At 34.7% G+C, this 20,065-nt stretch overlaps 1 protein-coding gene across 6 annotated transcripts in view; it reads left to right on the top strand.

The window, feature by feature from the left end:
• Window positions 1-20,065, top strand: part of SLC4A10 (solute carrier family 4 member 10) — a 301,324-nt gene that overhangs the window by 167,794 nt on the left and 113,465 nt on the right. For all 6 annotated transcript variants that reach the window (XM_027590053.2, XM_027590051.2, XM_027590050.2 and 3 more), the window contains exon 5: window positions 1,550-1,710. In XM_027590053.2, the coding sequence (XP_027445854.1) occupies window positions 1,550-1,710 (161 nt within the window). The remainder of the gene's footprint in view (window positions 1-1,549; window positions 1,711-20,065) is intronic.

Genomic DNA, 20,065 nt, shown 5'->3' on the forward strand with positions numbered 1-20,065 from the left:
GTCAGTGATTTGGGGCTTAAATGCAAGTTTTTTCAACCTTCAAGTGTCTTATAAACTCATGATAGGTATTGGTATTCCCTGTTTGTCAACTGTTGGCAGGCATACATATTCTTCCCTATTGGTTTCCTTTTCATTTCGTGACAACTTTTTTTAAATTTTTTTTTATTTTTTAAAGATTTTATTTATTTATTCATGAGAGACAGAGAGAGAGAGAGAGAGGCAGAGGGAGAAGCAGGCTCCCAAGGAGCAGGGAGCTCGATGCAGGACCCGATTCCAGGATTCTGGGATCATGACCTGAGCCGAAGGCAGACACTTAATGATCTGAGCCACCCAGGTGCCCCATTTCCTGACAACTTTTTGTTTCCTGAACAGTGAGGATGGATACATAGTTTTCTTTTTCTTTCTTGGAACTTTGCACATTAATCATTCTGATTAATCCTTTTGGTTGGTTATTTCTGGCTGATCCACCGCTTCCCTAACTAGTTACTGCTGGAGTTAGATCATTTGATTACATACAACAATAATATAATATTTTATAGAGAACCTGAGTGGTATTGCATGGAGAGAGGAAGTTAGAGCAAAAATGACGAAGGAGAGGAGAAATGAGAAAAATGGTGGAGGGAATGGGAGGAAAAGCAATTTAGGCTTTATTTAGGGTTCATTAAAAGTGGTGGAATTAAACTGGTCATCTATTAGGATTAGAGAACAAGTCTCTAAAAGAATAAGAGATTTATTTAGTGCTTGTGCCAGAGCAGTGGAATCACTGGTTTCTTTTTATTCCTTCCATTTATCTTAGTTAAACAAACTCAGATATTATTAATGATTTCACTCTAAGAAGGCAGTGGTCTCCCATTTGGCATCTTGACATCAAGGCTCTTCTGTTCTCCATCCGGGCAGCAAGGCCCAGGGATTGGAGGCTAAGCTCCATTCTCATAGGATTCTGTAGTCCCTAGGAAATTACTGCGATCACTAGATTTCATCCAAGCAGGCCTAATGAGTATTTTTCTTATAGAATAGGCCCCAAATTATACTAGCCTTCCTATCAAATGGAAAAATTACCAAGAGACTCAAATATTCCATTTTGAGACCTCCCACTGGGGAAAAATGAATACTCTTTTCATTTTCTTGCATCTTTTCCAATTGCCATTTTTCTTCTATGAAGTATATTCTATTAATTCTACAGCAGATTCATTTTGACCACTGAATAAACATTTATATTAAGATAAATCACAGACCTGTACCCCTGAAACAAATAATATATTATATGTTAATAAAAAATTTAAAACTATTTTTTCAGAGCTCAACAAACTAATAAAAATAACATTTGAGTTTTTCTTTGTCTTCTATACAACTTCCAATGACGAAAAGAATGCTTGTTAGATGGAATTAAAATGAAATAAACCAAATGACTGGGCTAGTTTTTACTTCCAAACCCACAAAACCAAGAAGGAATATGAATATCTTTCTGTTTCTACTTTTTATTTTTGGGACAAAGGATCATTCATCTACAATATACTATTCAATGTGCTGATAATGTTTATTTGTGTAGGTGGTTGAAGTTTGAAGAAGATGTGGAAGATGGAGGAGAAAGGTGGAGCAAACCCTATGTGGCTACTCTTTCCTTGCACAGCTTGTTTGAGCTGAGAAGTTGTATTCTGAATGGAACTGTGTTGTTGGACATGCATGCCAACACTTTAGAAGAAATTGCAGGTATATCTTTTTTTTTTTTTCCCTTAGTCTATTTCACTCATATGGGCATAGCTGATTTCTGTTATTCCCTTTTCCTTATAATTCTCTATATGTGTACCTTTGGAAAATTAATTCTATGATCAGCATATGAGACCTTAAAAATAACTTTCTCCTACTCCCTTATTTAAGGTAAAAGAAGTTGAATCTCAGAGAAATGTGGTCCACCTTGTCAGTGGCAAGTCTAGAACAAGAACCTAGATTTCTAGAACCTAGTCTAGAACAAGAACCATTTAATATATATTGTTTTTCTCGCGGAACACTACATCAAAAACTAATGATGTACTGTATGGTGACTAACATAACATAATAAAAAATAATATATATTGTTTTTCACTACCATGCTTAATTAAGCTGTCACTATTAGGAAATTGAAGAAAAAGAATTCATAAACCTAGAGATGGATTTTTTCAATATTCAAATGCATGAAATAATCAAATAAAAAATCAGTAGATAGGGAAAATCTTAATGTAGAATAGAACAGAAAGATATGGTCATTTATTTTAAACCGAAATAAAACTCATGAATTCCAGAGGATGCCAAGCAATGCAGTTGAGATTAGTTTGTTATTTAATATTATGACTAGCCCCTGGGATGAAAGATTTGTATTAGAAGCCTATTATGTCTATATAACACAAGCAGTTATGTTTAGGAAGCATCTTACTGTTACTCTAGAAATAGAGGAAAGAACTCCTGTATCTTTTGATCTGGAAGACAAACACACTTTAGTAAAAACAAAATAATACAAAAAGAGTTTTGAAAGAGTATAAATGAAATAGTTAATGGAGATTTTAAAAATAAAAATAAAGCAAGGACTCAGGTGGTTTTTAAAAAATTTCTAGTTTGGAAAAAAGAAATAAAAGCAGTTCCATGTAGAATTTATTTGTAAAGTAGAAGGACTTAAGGGAAACTTTAATGTCTAAATTATATTGTAGAGATGGGAAAAAAAAACCTCAAAAACTCTGTGTTTTTTGGATTCCATAAGTGAAAGAATATTATACAAAAAAAATAGACATAATTTAATCTTCAGAGTAGTCTCATGAAGTAAGTGTCATTCCCATTTTCAATAAGAAAATAGACATTCTGAGACTTTCAGGGCCCTTGTTCCATCTAAAGGCGTCTGACTGTAAGCTGTGTGTTCTTTATATTACACTACAACTGCTGTCTGAAGAAAGAGAATGGCTTGAAGTGGATGTTGCCCAAATTTTAATGATAGTTTAATTATTTTAAAAATTATTTATTTGGTTATTGGCGCTGATAGGCATGTGTACATTGCAGTATGTGTGGAAAGGAAAGTAAGTATGGAAAGATATCTTGGCCTACAATATTAAGCAAAAACAAAATCAAAACAGAAAAAATGGGTTAGATAAGCCTTCTTTTCCTTCTTTCTAGAGTTTCATACTACACCTATAAAGAGCTTTCCCTTTAAAATACATAACTAGAAAAAATAAAATAAAATACATGAGTAGAGCCAAAAAGACTATATAAGTTAAATACAGTATATTTTTCAGAAAAACACAGGATACAGTGATGGATAACACTAAATCAAGACTTTGAGAAAATGGTTAACTTAGGAATTAGCAAATTTCTTGTGAATGCTGGAATAATAGCTACCCAACTTAATTTCTTAGCTTTACATTATGGGGTCCTGCGGATAGCCCATAAACATTTTTATGTTTTAATTAGGAACCAAATGACATTTTCATTGGTACTTTGCAATTTAGGAAGCTCTTTTTAGTAATTCCCTGCTATCTTTTTGATATTCAGAACAAAATTGGAGCTTACTATTATGATTGTTTATCCTTCATAAATGAAGAAACTGAGATTCAGAAGGTTAAAGGTCTTGCCCAAAATAAGTTTATTTCTTAGTATTATGATTGTGTATCCTTACTTCATAAATGAAGAAACGAGCTTCAGAAGGTTAAAGGTCTTGCCCAAAATAAGGAGTTTATTTATGTCAGTGATGGCATTACCTTTGAAAATGGATTAATCCAAATGATTTTTGGATTGGCTATATCTAATGAGACTGTCAGATTCTTCAACCTGGAAAAATTAACCTCAGAAAACACCCTTCATAGTTTTACCAGGTTTTAAATTTCTTAAAGCATGTAATTTCTAATGCTTTCTTTAGAAATTTACTTCTACCAGGAAATATCCCATGAATTTGACAGAAACTCTGTTCATCTTGTCACCTTAGTTCAGTTTTATTGTCTAAATTTATGTTTCATTTTCCTACTGCTGCCCTCTTCCCCAAGCTGAGTTCTATGGAATATGGGAAGGTTGTTAGCTGTGTTAATTCTTGCTCTTGAAAGCAAATTACATTTTCTGAGTCTATCCTTACAAAGGAAAGTAGTTCAATGGAAGTCTTGATACCCCAAATAGCTTTTATTCTTTCTGCTCGTCTAATTAGTCTGTATCTTTATGTCTCCAAAGTAGCTCAACTTGAATGTCCCATTTTTCAGTGTAGAGCAGTCTGTAAAATGCCATTCAGAAGATGTCAGTAGTTTAGAGATAATACCACATTAAAAAAATATGATTAAAAATACTTGATCATTATTACCTTAAATTTCTTTTCACACATTAATGAGAAGAAATTTCTTCTCTTTGAGTAATTGTAATGTGACTTATTTAATACAAAGGTATTTATTTCTGGCCTCAATAAAATCTTATTAAAACATTTTCTCCCTATAGTTCGTAATTATTTTCTTGCTGTTTACTTATTGCTATTTTTACTTTGTGACAATGGAGCTGTATTACTAAGTGTGTATTAAGTATACTTTACATTTTTAAGACTTCTAACTTTGTATTTTCACATTCATTATATTTTATTATCACAGTAACCTTATGAGATAGGGAGGAGGATATACCCCCTGTTTTATAAACAGATAAACAGAAAGTGATGTATCATAGGTGATACTTGCAGCGATGGGAATAATTTCTTTTATTAACCTATAGTCATAAGTTTTGTTTTATTCTATTTCAAGATAACTTGTGACCATAGTGATTAACAATAGGACCGGGAACTCTTCTGCACCTCTTATTGATCATGTTTTTCTATATGTTAGGCAGTTCCTCACATATTAGTCACTAGTTTCAATTTTCTAAAAGCTAGATATAATATCAATCTCTAAGGGCTCTAAACTCTTAAACTTTGTGAATACATAGGTTCTGCAGCATTAATATTTTCTAAACATTTTCTAATAGAGAAATATGACCCAGATATTGTTTTAGAATAATCAAGGATTTTTATATCAGTATTCTGATATGTTTTTAATAGAGTCTTAGATAATTCTTTAAAGAGATTTTTGTAGACTTAGCAGGAGAAAATCCCATTTGTATCTGGCAGGTTTGTCAAGAATGTCTGATATAATTAAAGTAGGATTTTCTTTTGGACAAAGTTCATTTAAAAAATGTCTATTTCCCAATGTTTCAGGGAACTGAGAATAAATTTAAACTTCTTCCTTCAAAATATTATTTAACCTTTTCAAATCCAAAATTCTTCAGATACGTTTTTTTTTACCATGATTTATCCTGATGGAGATTAATTGTATTTAAAATGCTTCTTAATTATATTTATATAAATTAGAGGCGATTTTATGGTCTCTGTCAATCTCTTTGAAATTCAGCACTGTAAAGATTAGTAATGGAAATATTCTCTCTGTAGTTATATGCTTTAACCCAATTCTGTCAATTGGAGTAAGAAATGAAAACCAAACCAAAGTTAGGACCATGGAAAGATTATCAATCATAGCTCTCCACTCATTTAAACAACTTTTGTTGTTGAAAATATTCTACTGAAGGAAAAAAATCTAAGTTTGTTCCACTGAGTGCAATCTGCAGATTTGGGAGTATAGGAATACTCACTGATTGTTTAACATGTCCATACTATTACCATCCATGTTCTGGAAAGTAAGTATTCTTAGGGTAGTTTACAATTTTCATATATACACTCCTTTTAGTGCTGTCAACAAAACTGCTGAATTTAGACCCTTCTTATTTCTCACTCCCCCTCCCCCTACCCACAGCATCTTTAAAGTTAAAGCAATGGGTTTTTAGGACAAAGAATGTATATGATTATCTTCTAAGAGGCAGAGATTTCTATAGAATCTGTAAAATCTCATGATCTCTGGAGGTTTTCATTCAGTGCTCAGGATGGGTTGATCATGATAAAATAATTGCCTGGTTAGAATGAAAAATAATTTTTCATTTTTTGAGGCCTTTTTACAGAAATGCTACCAGCATTCCTTGAGCTGGCTTGGTGCTAGAAGAGTGTGACCTATTTATCCTTCTTGTTCTTGCTTCTCCTGCTATCACCCAGATCCTGGCATTGTGCTTTGGCAGGCTAGACTCTGTTATTTAGACATCATTGCTGGCTGAGATTGTAGGACTTGATTTGGGGCCCAAAGCCATTATAGTTCATTATCCTTTCCTACTTTTCAAGGTTAATACTAATACATATTATAGTGGTGAAGAGAACAATGAAAGTGATTAGTGAATCAGGCTCCCCGTGGTACTTAAATCTCACCTCAGTATAAGTTATATTCTTAAGCAAGATGATTAACTTTTCTAGTTCATTAAGATATATTTGATGCAGTTATACCTCAGAGGAGTTTACTGTGTATTTCTGTGTGTCTAATGAGCAGATGAGCATTTTTTTTCTATTTACTTTCTCTTTTGTAACTGTTTCAAATGAAGACCTTAATTCTGAAAGACCGTGAAGCTAGTGACTTATGGGTTTTTGTAGTGCTTAAGCCAGGAAAGACTGTACTTTGGTAAGAACTAAAAATCATAACCATGTACCTGGGGTTTTATATGATTCATTTGATTTTGATTAGTATATTGAACTGGGGCTATACATTACGGCTTACAGATGAAGCTGTGGTACAGTGGTACCCTTCTGGTGTTTTAATAACCTACTTTATAACTCCCATTATGAAGTACATGTGATGTATTTTTTTAAATTTTATTTTATTATGTTATGTTAATCACCATACATTACATCATTAGTTTTTGATGTAGTGGTCCATGACTCATTGTTTGCATGTAACACCCAGTGCTCCATTCAATATGTGCCCTCTTTAATACCCATCACCAGGCTAACCCATCCCCCCACCCGCCTCCCCTCTAGAACCCTGTTTGTTTCTCAGAGTCCATAGTCTCTCGTGGTTTGGCTCCCCCTCCGATTTCCCTCCCTTCATTTTTCCCTTCCTGCTATCGTCTTCTTTTTTTTAACATATAATGTATTATTTGTTTCAGAGGTACAGGTCTGTGGTTCAACAGTCTTAACACAATTCACAGTGCTCACCATAGCACACACTCTCCCCAATGTCTATCACCCAGCCACCCCATCCCTCCCCCCGCCCACCACTCCAGCAACCCTCAGTTTGTTTCTTGAGATTAAGAATTCCTCATATCAGTGAGATCATATGATACATGTCTTTCTCTGATTGACTTATTTCGCTCAGTATAATATCCTCCAGTTCCATCCACGTCGTTCCAAATGGCAAGATTTCATTCCTGTTGATGGCTGCATAATATTCCATTGTGTGTGTGTGTGTGTGTGTGTGTGTGTGTGTGTGTGTGTGTGTGTATCACATCTTCTTTATCCATTCATCTGTCAATAGACATCGTGGCTCTTTCCATAGTTTGGCTATTGTGGACATTGCTTCTATAAATATCGGGGTGCATGTACCCCTTTTTTATATACATATATACATATATACAAGGTTTCAGTGTAAAGTCACATATGTTGGCAATTTATCATTTCTTTTATTTCAAATTAATTCAAGGATATTATAACTATTCATCTCCAAAGAAGTGAGGTATAGATTTGAATGTTCTATGCTATAAATATTTTCAGAATTGAAAGGGACTTTAGAGGTAATTATAGTGAATGTTATGGCTGATTCCTGAACATACATTCTACCTCTTTCCATTGTAAACAGCAAAGTAACAGAGCAAAAGTTAGCAAATTATACTCAACCACTATCTGATTTTGTCAGGCCTATGAGCTAAGAATGGCTATTACATTTTACACAATTGAAAAATAATAAAGAGAAGATTAATAATTTACAACATGAAAATTATATGAAATTCAAATTTCAGTGTCCATAAAAAGGTTTTATTGAAACACAGCCATGCTTATTTGTGTATGTGTTCTTTATGGCTATTTTCATGCTATAATGGCAGAGTTGAGTAGTAGTTACCGAGATTGCATGGCTTACAAAACCTAAGATTTTTATCTGGCCCATTACAGAAAAATTTGTTTACCTGTGGTTTAGAGAACTGATTCCAGAGCGAAGGATAATTCTTGATCAGCCTCGTCCAGTCATAGGGGTGCTGTTCCTTTAGCCAGGGATTGTCTCAGCGTGGGCAGGGCTATGCCAGTTGGATTTAAGAGAATTTTTCCTCGGTAGAAGAAAAAGAACTTCCTTTTAAGAGAAAGTCACAAAAAGTCAAAGAATATATGGATATCAACAAAGATATGTATTTCTTTGCTACTGTTGGCACTTAACTTTGTGACCATAAGGAAAATTAGCCTTAGGTTAAACTCACACCTAGGAGGTGGAGGAGGAAGCTGATAGAGTTTGAGGAATAGAATTAAATCCAGCCTAACTTTGATTTTCTGTTACGTGAGCCAATGAAATTCATTATTTTATAGCTTGATTGGGGTTTCTGGTTTTTTAAATGGAAGTATTATGGCACACATATTAGTTTCAGGTGTACAACATAGTAATTTGACATTTATATACATTTTGAAATAATCACCATGTAAGTCTAGTTACCATCTCTCTCTATATAAAGTTAATACAATATTATTTATGTTCCTTGTGCTATATATTACATCTCCATGACTTATTTATTTTATAACTGGAAGTTTATATCTCTTGATCTCCTTCACCAATTTTGCCCTCCTCCAGCTTGCCTTCTCCTAGGGGACTATCAGTCTGTTCTCTATATCTATGAGTCTGGTTTTGTTTTGTTTTGTGTGTTCATTTGTTTTATTTTTTAGATTCACATATAAATGAAATCTTACAGTATTTGTCTTTCTCTGTCTGACTTATTTCACTTAACATAATACCCTCCAGATTCATCCATTTTGTCACAAATAGCAAGAGTTTGTTCTTTTTATGACTAAATAATATTCCATTATTCTAGATAAATAGATAGATACCATATCTTCTTTATCCATTCATCTGTCAATGGACACTTAGGTTGCTTCTGTATCTTGGCTGTTGTAAATTATACTACAATAAACATAGGACTGACTATACATTTCTGAGTTAGCGTTTTCAATTTCTTTAGATATATACCCAGAAGAGGAATTGCTGGATCAAATGGTAGTTGTTTTTTTAAATTTTTTGAAGAATACTGTTTTCCGTAGTGGCTGCACCAATTTGCATTCCTACCAACAGTGCACAAGGGGTCCCTTTTTTTCACATCCTTACCAACACTTGTTATTACTTGTCTTTTTGATACTAATCATTCTAACAGATTTGAGGTGATATCTCACTGTGGTTCTGTTTTGTATTTCCTGATGATTAGTGATGAGCATCTTTTCATTTGCCTGTTAGCCATCCATATGTATTTGGGAAAATGTCTATTCAGGTCTTTTATTCCATTTTTTAATTGAATTTTTTGCCTTTTGCTATTGAGTTATAGGAGTTCCTCATATATTTTCGATATTAGCCCTGTATCAGATATTTGGTTTGCAAATATTTTCTCTCATTCAGTTAGGATGTCTTTTTGTTTTGTTGATAGTTTCCTTTGCTGTGCAAAAGCTTTTCAGTTTGATGTAGTCCCATTTGTTTATTTTTACTTTTGTTGCCCTTGACTGAGACATAATCTAGAAAAATGTTGCTACATCTAATGTCAAAGAAATTACTGCCTAAGTTGCCTAGGTTTTCTTCTAGAAGTTTTAAGGTTTTAGGTCTTACAGTCAAGTCTTTTGAGTTAATTTTTGTGTATGGTGTAAGATAGTGATCCAGTTTCATTCTTCTGCATGTAGTTTTCTTAACACAATTTATCGAAGAGATTATTTTTCCCTATTGTATGTTTTTGTCTCATTTGTTGTAGATTAATTGACCATGTATGCATGGGTTTATTTCTTGGTTCTATTCTGCTACATTGATCTATGTGTCTGTTTTTGTGCCAGTACCATGCTGTTTTGAATACTATAGCTTTGTAGTATCATTTGAAATCAGGGATGATGATACCTGTAGTATCATTTGAAATCAGGGATGATGATAACTTTATTCTTTCTCAAGATTGCTTTGGCTTTTGGGGTCTTTTGTGGTTCCATACAAATTTTAAAATTACTTGTTTTAGTTCTGTGAGGCCATTTTATTTTGATAGGGATTACATTGAATCTGTAGTTTGCTTTGGGTAGAATGGAAATTTTAACAATATTAATTCTTTCAATTAATGAGCATGGTATAATTTCCCATTTATTTGTATCTTCTTTTTTTTTTATTAATGTTCTATAGTTTTCAGAGTATAAGTCTATACCTCCTCGGTTAGATTTATTCCTAGGTATTTTATTCTTTTGGATGCAATTGTGAATGGGATTTTTTTTTAATTTCTTTTTCTGATAGTTTATTATTAGTTTATAGAAATGCAACAGATTTCTGTATCCTGCTACTTTATTGAATTCATTTATTAGTTATAATAGTTTTTGGTGGCATCTTTAGGGTTTTCTACATATAGTTTCATGACATTCACAAATAGTGACAGTTTTACTTCTTACCAATTTGAATGCCTTTTATTTCTTTTTCTTATCTAATTGCTACGGCTAGAACTTCCAACACTATGTTGACTAAGAGTGATGAGAATGAGCCTCCTTGTCCTGTTCCTGATCTTGAAGGACAAGCTTTTAGCTTTTCACCATTGAGTATGATGTTGGCTGTAGGATTGTCATATATGGTCTTTATTATGTCAAAGTACTTTTCCCTATACCTACTTTGTTGAGTGTTTTTGTCATAAATCGGTGTTGTATTTTGTCAAATACTTTTTCTGCATCTATTGAGATGATCATATGATTTTTATCTTTCATTTTGCTTATGTATATCACTTTGATTGATTTGCAGATGTTCAACCATTCTTTCATTCCTGGAATAAATACCAGTATCTTTTAAAGTCATTGGTGTATCTTCTTATCCATTCCCAGCCTGCCCTATTTTGTAATTATTCTCTATTTCTTTTCTCTTTTCTTGTTTTTTTCTCCCTTGTGATTTGATAGCTTTCTTTAGTGTTTATATTCCTTTCTCATTATTTTTTGTGTATCTAGTATAGTATAGGTTTTTGGTTTGTGGTCATGGTGAGATACATATATAATAACACATATATGGCAGTCCATTTTAAGTTGATAGTCACTTGAGTTTGGCCACCTTCTAAAAGTACTCTATTTATGCTCCTCCCAACCTGTTTTATCATTTTGAGATCATATTTTACATTTTGTGTATTTCTAAACTATTGTAGATAATAGTTGATTTTACTACTTTTGTTTTTTAATCTTCATACTAGCTTTATGAGTAGTTTATCCACTACCTTTACTATATATTTATCTTTACTAGTGAGATTTTATTTTATATATTATTTCTGGTTATGGCCTTTACGCTTTAGCTTAAAGACGTCCCTTTAACAATGCTTCTCAGGTCAGTTTAGTGGTGATGATGAACTCCCTTAGCTTTTGCTTGTCTGATAAACTTTTTTTTTTTCCAATTCTGAATTATAACCTTGACAGGTAGAGCATTCTCGGTTGCAGTTTTCTCCTTTCTGCATTTTGAATATATTATGCCAGGATCTTCTGGCCTGCAAAGTGTCTGCTGAAAAATCAGCAGATAGTCTTATGGGGTTTCCCTTGAATGTAAATAGTTGTTTTTCTCTTGCTGTTTTAGGATTCTCTTTTTATCTTTAGTTTTTCGTGTTTTAATTAAAATGCATTTTGGTGTGGATCTTTTTGGATTAGTCTTATTTTGGACTTTTTCTGTTCCTGGACTTAGAAGTTTGTTTCCTCTCCCAGGTTGGGGAACTTTTCAGCCATTGTCTTTTCAAATAAGTTTTTTTTTTTTTTGTCCCTTTTTTTCTCTCTTCTCTTCTGGGACTCCTATAATATGAACGTTCGTATGCTTGCTGTTGTCTCACGGGTCACGTAAGCTATCGTTATATTTTAAAATTTCCTTTTTTTCTTTTTGCTGTTTTGTTTCAATGGTTCCCACTATCCTGTCTTCTAGGTCACTGATCTGTTTTCCTGTGTAATCTAGTGTGCTTCTGATTCCCTCTAGTATATTTTTCAGTTCAGTTATTATATTCTTCAGCTCTGTGAGTTCTATTTAGTACTTTCTTATATTTTCTATCTCTTTGTTGAAGTTCTAGGTGTGTTCACTCATTGTTCTCCTGATTTTGGTGAATATCTTTATGGCCATTAATTTGAACTCTTTATTCAGTAAATTACTTCTCTCTGTTTCGTTAAGGTTTTTTTCTAGGGTTTTATCTTGTTACTTTATGGAACATGTGTTCCTCTTTTTTCTCATTTTGCTTGATTTTCTGTGTTTGTTTCTGGAGTTATGTGAAACAGTTATCTCTAGCTGTCTTGAATGAGCAGTTCTGTGTAGAAGTTGAACCTTGTCATTTAACTTTACCTTAGTTCTTGGTTGACTCTTGAGTTGTCTCTTAGATTGTTTTAGAACTTTGTGGTTCAGAACTTCAGTCCCCCTGGCCACCTGAGCCTGCCACTCAAGGAGTATCCCTTATGTAGGTTGGTTGTGCCCCTTGGCTGTGGTGGTGCTGGATGAGCAGCTGGGGGATGTGGGGGGGCCAGGGCTGCTTACTTCTGCTGTTAGGTCATTAGAGTGAGGGTACAAAAGTGGCACCTACCAGTGTTGGTATCAGTAAGGTAGAGGGAGCCAATAACAGTGCATCTGCCAGCATACCATCCCGGAAGAGAGTCCCAACAGACTTCTGCCTCGCCGATAGCTTTAAGTTTAGCAAGTAAATCTCCTTCACCTATAATCTAGGCTCTTTTTTAAAATGCTGCTTTTTATGCTGGGTCCCAAGGAGTGTTGTTCTGCACATAAGCCCTTTAAGAGCAGAATCTTCATTCTCTATGCCTTGTGTTTCTCCTGAACATAATCCCCATTGGTTTTCAAAGCTGGGCATTTGGAGCTTCTTTCTCTGGTGCAGGACCGGAGGGTAGGGGTGCCTTGTGTGGGGTATGAACTTCTTTCCCTTAGTGAGAAGTGATCTATATCTAAATTTTTTTTATATCTATAATGAAATATGTGTGTGTGTGTGTGTGTGTACACACACACATATTTTTTGAGCTCCCTCCTGATTGTGGGTTGCCCCTCTGGGGGTGGGGTCTTTGGTGAGAGCATGTCTCTGCCTCTCCTACCAGTCTTGATGTGGTCCTTTTATCTTTTGTTGTGGAGCAGGTGTTCAGCTAGTTCTCAGGTTCTTTTAGGGGCAATTTTTCCCATATATAGTTGTATATTTTTTTTGTCCATGGGAGGAGGTGAATTCATATTTTCCTACACCACCATCTTGAACTACTTCCTCTGAGTTTTTTGTTATTTATAACCCCGACTTTGTCTCCACTTGATATACTGTTATAAAATAAATATGAGTGCATTAAAGCCACCACAAACTCCAAACCAGGGACCCATAACCTACTTAATGGAAATTGCAAAAGAAATCTTATACTGGGAACTATTAACTGAGGGTCTCAATATTCTGATCAGTCCATTAGGTGATTTATGTCCTTAGGACTACAACATATGAGATAGATATTATCTCCATTTTATAAATAAGAACCCTCAGGTTATCCAACTTTACAAGATCACACAGCTAGAATGTGGTACAGTGACCCAAGTCTGTTTCCCTAGTCCTTCCCTTTTATGCTGAAGTAAACATTGTTTGTACGGGAGAATTCTGCTAATATTCAATTTTTTGTTGCACTCAGTATGACTGTGGAAGGCAATTAATTCACTGTGATATGCCTGCTTTATATAAGGAGTTAGTGCCTCAAAAAATTAAATAGAGTTAATATTTGATCATCTGCGAGCAGATTAATTATACTGAAGTTGTTTTAAATTATGAATTTAGTTTTTAGAGCAGCTTCAGGCTCACAGAAAAGTTGAGGGGAAGATACAGAGATTTCCTATAAACCCCTGACCCCACACATGCATAGCCTCCCTCTTTATCAACATCCCTCTCCAGAATATTATGTTGGTTACAACTGATGAACCTACATTGACACATCACTATCACATAAAGTCCATGGTTAACATTAGGATTCACTCTGAGTGTTATACATTCTATATGGGTTTGGACAAAAGTATGATGACATGTATCCAATATTATGATATCATGAAGAGTATTTTCACTGGCCTAAAAAATCCTCTCTTTCATGTATTTCTCTCTTCCAAATCCCCTCGTTTTGAAAAAGGAGATACTTTTGGATTGCTTAGTGTTCTTTAATATTTTTTATTACATAAAACTCCTCATGCAAAAAAATAAAATGTTATGAAACTGCAGATACCCGTTTTTGACTTTCAAAAATGGCAGTTTTGTATGGTTCAATCTAATTCTAAGGCCAAACTTTAGTTTCTCTTTACTCCTATCCCTACCCATTCTTACACAGTTTGGTGTGTATCATTACAGTGTTCTTTCTCTGCATATGAGTATATGCCATAAATGGAATTATACAATATAAATTCTTTTGCAACTTTGATTATTTCTTTAAAAACAGAATTGACTATGTTTTTTAAATGAAAAAAATTAAAAATTATTATTGAAGTATAAAAATTATTGAAGTATAATTGGTATACAATGTTGTATTACTTTCATGTGTATAACTTATTGATTCAGCAATTCTGTACATTACTCAATGCTCACCCCAATAAGTGCAGTCATTATCTGTTCCCATACAGTGTTATTACAATTTAATGATTATATTCCCTACATTGTACCTTTCATCTTCATGACTTACTTACTTTTTAAGTAGAAGTTTGTACCTCTTAATTTCCTTTATCTATTTCATTCATCTCTCTACCTACCTCCCAGCTGGCAACCAGCAGTTTGTACTCTATGTTTAAGAGTCTATTTGTTTGGGAGGAGGAGCAAGATGGCGGAGGAGTAGGAGATTTAAATTTCGTCTGGTCTCAGGAATTCAGCTAGATAGGGATCAAAACCATTCTGAACACCTACGCACTCAACAAGAGATCGAAGGAAAGAATAGCAGCAACTCTCTGAACAGAAAAGCGACCACTTTCTGGAAGAGTCATATTCTATCCCTTCATAGTAGTTAACCTTATTTTTGGTATATATATATATGTGTATATATATATATATATACACACATATATATATATATTCTCTTTTTAAAATTTTGGGATAGAGTTTCTTCTAACAGACCAAAATATACCCTAAATCTCTAGTGTATGGCTTTCTTCTAGTCTCCTGCCTGATCACATTCTCTCCCCCTGCCTTTTTTTAAAATTCCTCTTCTTTCTTTTTTCATCCAACTTGTTATCTTATCAATTCCTTTTATAAAATCTTTTGTAATTTTCATCTTTACAGTCATATTCCATCCCTTCATCGTATTTCCCCTTATTTTTGTACATATATAAGTTTTTCTTTCCTTAAAGTTTTGGGAGGCACTTTCTTCTAACAGACCAAAATACGCCTAAAATCTAGTGTGTAGCACTGATCTATGCACCAGCCTGATCATATTTGATCATATTCTGTTTTTTGTTTTTTGTTTTTTTTATCTTTTTTTTTCTTTCCCTTTCTTTTCCCCCGGTTTCAGATCTCTTCTGATTTGTTTAGTGTCTATTTTTCTAGGGTCATTGTTACCCTGTTAGCATTTTGTTCTCTCATTCATCTATTCTCCTCTGGACAAAATGACAAGATGGAAAAAATCACCTCAAAAAACAGAACAAGAGGCAGTACTGACTGCCAAGGACCTAATCAATATGGACATTAGTAAGATGTTGGAACTAGAGTTCAGAATGATGATATTAAAGATACTAGCTGGACTTGAAAAAAGCATGGAAGATAATAGAGAAACCCTTTCTGGAGAAATAAAAGAACTAAAATCTAGCCAAGTCGAAATCAAAAAGGCTATTAATGAGGTGCAATAAAAAATGGAGGCTCTAACTGCTAGGATAAATGAGGCAGAAGAGAGAATTAGTGATATAGAAGACCAAATGATGGAAAATAAAGAAGCTGAGAAAAAGAGAGATAAACAACTACTGCATAACGAGGGCAGAATTCGAGAGATAAGTGATACCATAAGACAAAACAATATTAGAATAATTGGGTTCCCAGAAGAAGAAGAAAGAGAGAGAGGGGCAGAAGGTATATTGGAGCAAATTATAGCAGAGAACTTCCTTAATTTGGGGAAGGAAACAGGCATCAAAATCCAGGAGGCACAGAGAATCCCTCTTAAAATCAATAAAAATAGGTCAACACCCTGACATCTAATAGTAAAACTCACAAGTGTCAGAGAAAAAGAGAAAATCCTGAAAGCAGCTCAGGAGAAGAGATCTGTAACCTAAAATGGTAGAAACATTAGATTGGCAACAGACCTATCCACAGAGACCTGGCAGGCCAGAAAGGACTGGCATGATACATTCAGAGCACTAAATGAGAAAAATATGCAGCCAAGAATACTATATCCAGCTAGGCTATCATTGAAAATAGAAGATAAAAAGCTTCCAGGACAAACAAAAACTAAGGGAATTTGCAAACAGAAACCAGCCCTACAAGAAATATTGAAAGGGGTCCTCTAAGCAAAGAGAGAGCCTAAAAGTAACATAGACCAGAAAGGAACACAGACAATCTACAGTAAGAGTCACCTTACAGGCAATACAATGGCACTAAATTCATATCTTTCAATAGTTACCCTGAATGTAAATGGGCTAAATGCCACAATCAAAAGACACAGGCTATCAGATTGGATAAAAAAACAAGACCCATCAATATGCTGTCTGCAAGAGACTCATTTTAGAGCCAAAGACACCTCCAGATTGAAAGTGAGGGGGTGGAAAACCATTTACCATGCTAATGGACACCAAAAGAAAGCTGGAGTGGCAATCCTTATATCAGACAAATTAGATTTTAAACAAAAGATTATAATAAGAGATGAGGAAGGACACTGTATCCTACTTAAAGGGTCTATCCAATAAGAAGGTCTAACAATTGCAAATATCTATGCCCCTAACATGGGAGCAGCCAGTTATATAAGCCAATTAATAAGAAAAGCAAAGGAACACATCAACAACAATACAATAATAGTAGGGGACTTTAACACCCCCCTCAATGAAATGACAGATCATCTAAGCAAAAGATCAACAAGAAAATAAAGGCTTTAAATAACACACTGGACCAAATGGACTTCACAGTTATATTCGGAACATTCCATCCCAAAGCAACAGAATACACATTCTTCTCTAGTGCCCATGGAACATTCTCCAGAATAGATCACATCCTAGATCACAAATCAGATCCCAACTGGTACCAAAAGATTGGGATCATTCCCTGCATATTTTCAGACCACAGTACTTTGAAATTAGAACTCAATCACATGAGGAAAGTTGGAAAGAACTCAAATACATGGAGGCTAAAGAGCATCCTACTAAAGAATGAATGGGTCAACCAGGAAATTAAAGAAAAATTTTAAAAAATTCATGGAAACCAATGAAAATGAAAACACAACTGTTCAAAATCTTTGGGATGCAGCAAAGGCAGTCCTAAGAGGAAATATATAGCAATAGAAGCCTTTCTCAAGAAACAAGAAAGGTCTCAAATACACAATCTAACCCTACACCTAAAGGAGCTGGAGAAAGAACAGCAAAGAAAGCCTAAACCCAGCAGAAGAAGAGAAACAATAAAGATCAGAGCAGAAATCAATGAAATAGAAACCAAAAGAACAGTAGAACAGATCAACAAAACTAGGAGATGGTTCTTTGAAAGAATTAATAAGATTGATAAACGCCTGGCCTGACTTATCCAAAAGAAAAGAGAAATGACCCAAATAAATAAAATCATGAATGAAAGAAGAGAGATCACAACCAACACCAAATAAATACAAACAATTATAAGAACATATTATGAGCAACTATATGCCAGCATATTAGATAATCTGGAAGAAATGGATGCATTCCTAGAGATGTAAAAACTACAAAAACTGAACCAGGAAGAAATAGAAAACTTGAACAGACCTATAACCACTAAGGAAATTGAAGCAGTCATCAAAAATCTCTCAACAAACAAAAGCCCAGGGCCAGATGGCTTCCCAGGGGAATTCTATCAAGCATTTCAAGAAGAATTAATACCTATTCTTCTGAAACTGTTCCAAAAAATAGAAATGGAAGGAAAACTTCCAAACTCGTTTTATGAGACCACCATTACCTTGATCCCCAAACCAGACAAAGACCCCATCAAAAAGGAGAATTACAGACCAATATCCTTGATGAACATGGATGTAAAAATTCTCACCAAAATTCTAGTCAATAGGATCCAACAGAATATTAAAAGGATTATTCACCACGACCAAGTGGGATTTATCCCTGGGCTGCAAGGTTGGTTCAACATCCGCAAATCAATCAATGTGAAACAATACATTAATCAAGGAAAGAACAAGAACCATATGATCCTCTCAATAGATGCAGAAAAAGCATTTGGCAAAGTACAGCATCCATTCTTGATCAAAACTCTTCAGAGTATAGGGATAGAGGGTACATACCTCGATATCATAAAAACCATCTATGGAAAACCCACAGTGAATATCATTCTCAATGGGGAAAAACTGAGAGCTTTCGCCTAAGGTCAGGAACATGGCAGGGATGTCCACTATCACCACTGCTATTCAACATAGTACTAGAAGTCCTAGCCCCAGCAATCAGACAACAAAAAGAAACAAAAAGCATCCAAATTGGCAAAGAAGAAGTCAAATTCTCACTCTTTGCAGATGGTATGACACTTTATGTGGAAAACTCAAAAGACTCCACCCCAAAACTGCTAGAACTCATACAGGAATTCAGTAGAGTGGCAGGATATAAAATCAATGCACAGAAATCAATGGCATTCCTATACACCAACAACAAGACAGAAGAAAGAGAAATTAAGGAGTCGATCCCATTTACAATTTCACCCAAAACCATAAGATACCTAGGAATAAATCTAACCAAAGAGGCAAAGGATCTGTACTCAGAAAACTATAAAATACTCATGAAAGAAATTGAGGAAGACACAAAGAAATGGAAAAACGTTCCATGCTCATGGATTGGAAGAACAAATATTGTGAAGATGTCAATGTTACCTAGAGCAATCTGCACATTTAAAGCAATCCCTATCAAAATACCATCCACTTTTTTCAAAGAAATGGAACAAATCATCCTAAAATTTGTATGGAACCAGAAAAGTCCCCAAATAGCCAGAGGAATGTTGAAAAAGAAAAGCAAAGCTGGCGGCATCACAATTCCGGGCTTCCAGCTCTATTACAAAGCTGTCATCATCAAGACAGTATGGTACTGGTACAAAAACAGACACATAGATCAATGAAACAGACTGAGAGCCCAGAAATTGACCCTCAACTCTGGTCAACTAATCTTCAACAAAGCAGAAAGGAATGTCCAGTGAAAAAAGGACAGTCTGTTCAACAAATGGTGTTGGGAAAATTGGACAGCCAAATGCAGAAGAATGAAACTGGACCATTTCCTTACAGCACACACAAAAACAGACTCAAAATGGTTGAAAGACCTAAATGTGAGACAGGAGTACATCAACATCCTAAGGGAGAACATAGGCAGCTACCTCTTTGACCTCAGCCATAGGAACTTCATAGAAACATCACCAAAGACAAGGGAAGCAAGGGCAAAAATGAGCTATTGGGACTTCATCAGGATGAAAAGCTTTTGCATAGGAAAAGAAACAGTCAACAAAATGAAAAGACAACTTATAGAATGGGAGAAGATATTTGCAAATGACATATCAGATAAAGGGCTAGTATCCAAAATCTATAAAGAACTTATCAAACTCAACACCCAAAGAACAAATGATCCAATCAAGAAATGGGCAGAAGACATGAGCAGACGTTTTTCCAAAGAAGACATCCAAATGGCCAACAGACACATGAAAAAGTGCTCCACATCGTTCGGCATCAGGGAAATCCGAATCAAAATCTCAATGAGATACCACCTCACACCAGTCAGAATGGCTAAAATTAACAAGTCAGGAAATGACAGATGTTGGCGGGGTTGTGGAGAAAGGGGTACCCTCCTACACTCTTGGTGGGAATGCAAGCTGGTGCAGCCAC

This window comes from Zalophus californianus, chromosome 3, assembly GCF_009762305.2.
Source record: "Zalophus californianus isolate mZalCal1 chromosome 3, mZalCal1.pri.v2, whole genome shotgun sequence".
Taxonomy (NCBI): domain Eukaryota; kingdom Metazoa; phylum Chordata; class Mammalia; order Carnivora; family Otariidae; genus Zalophus; species Zalophus californianus.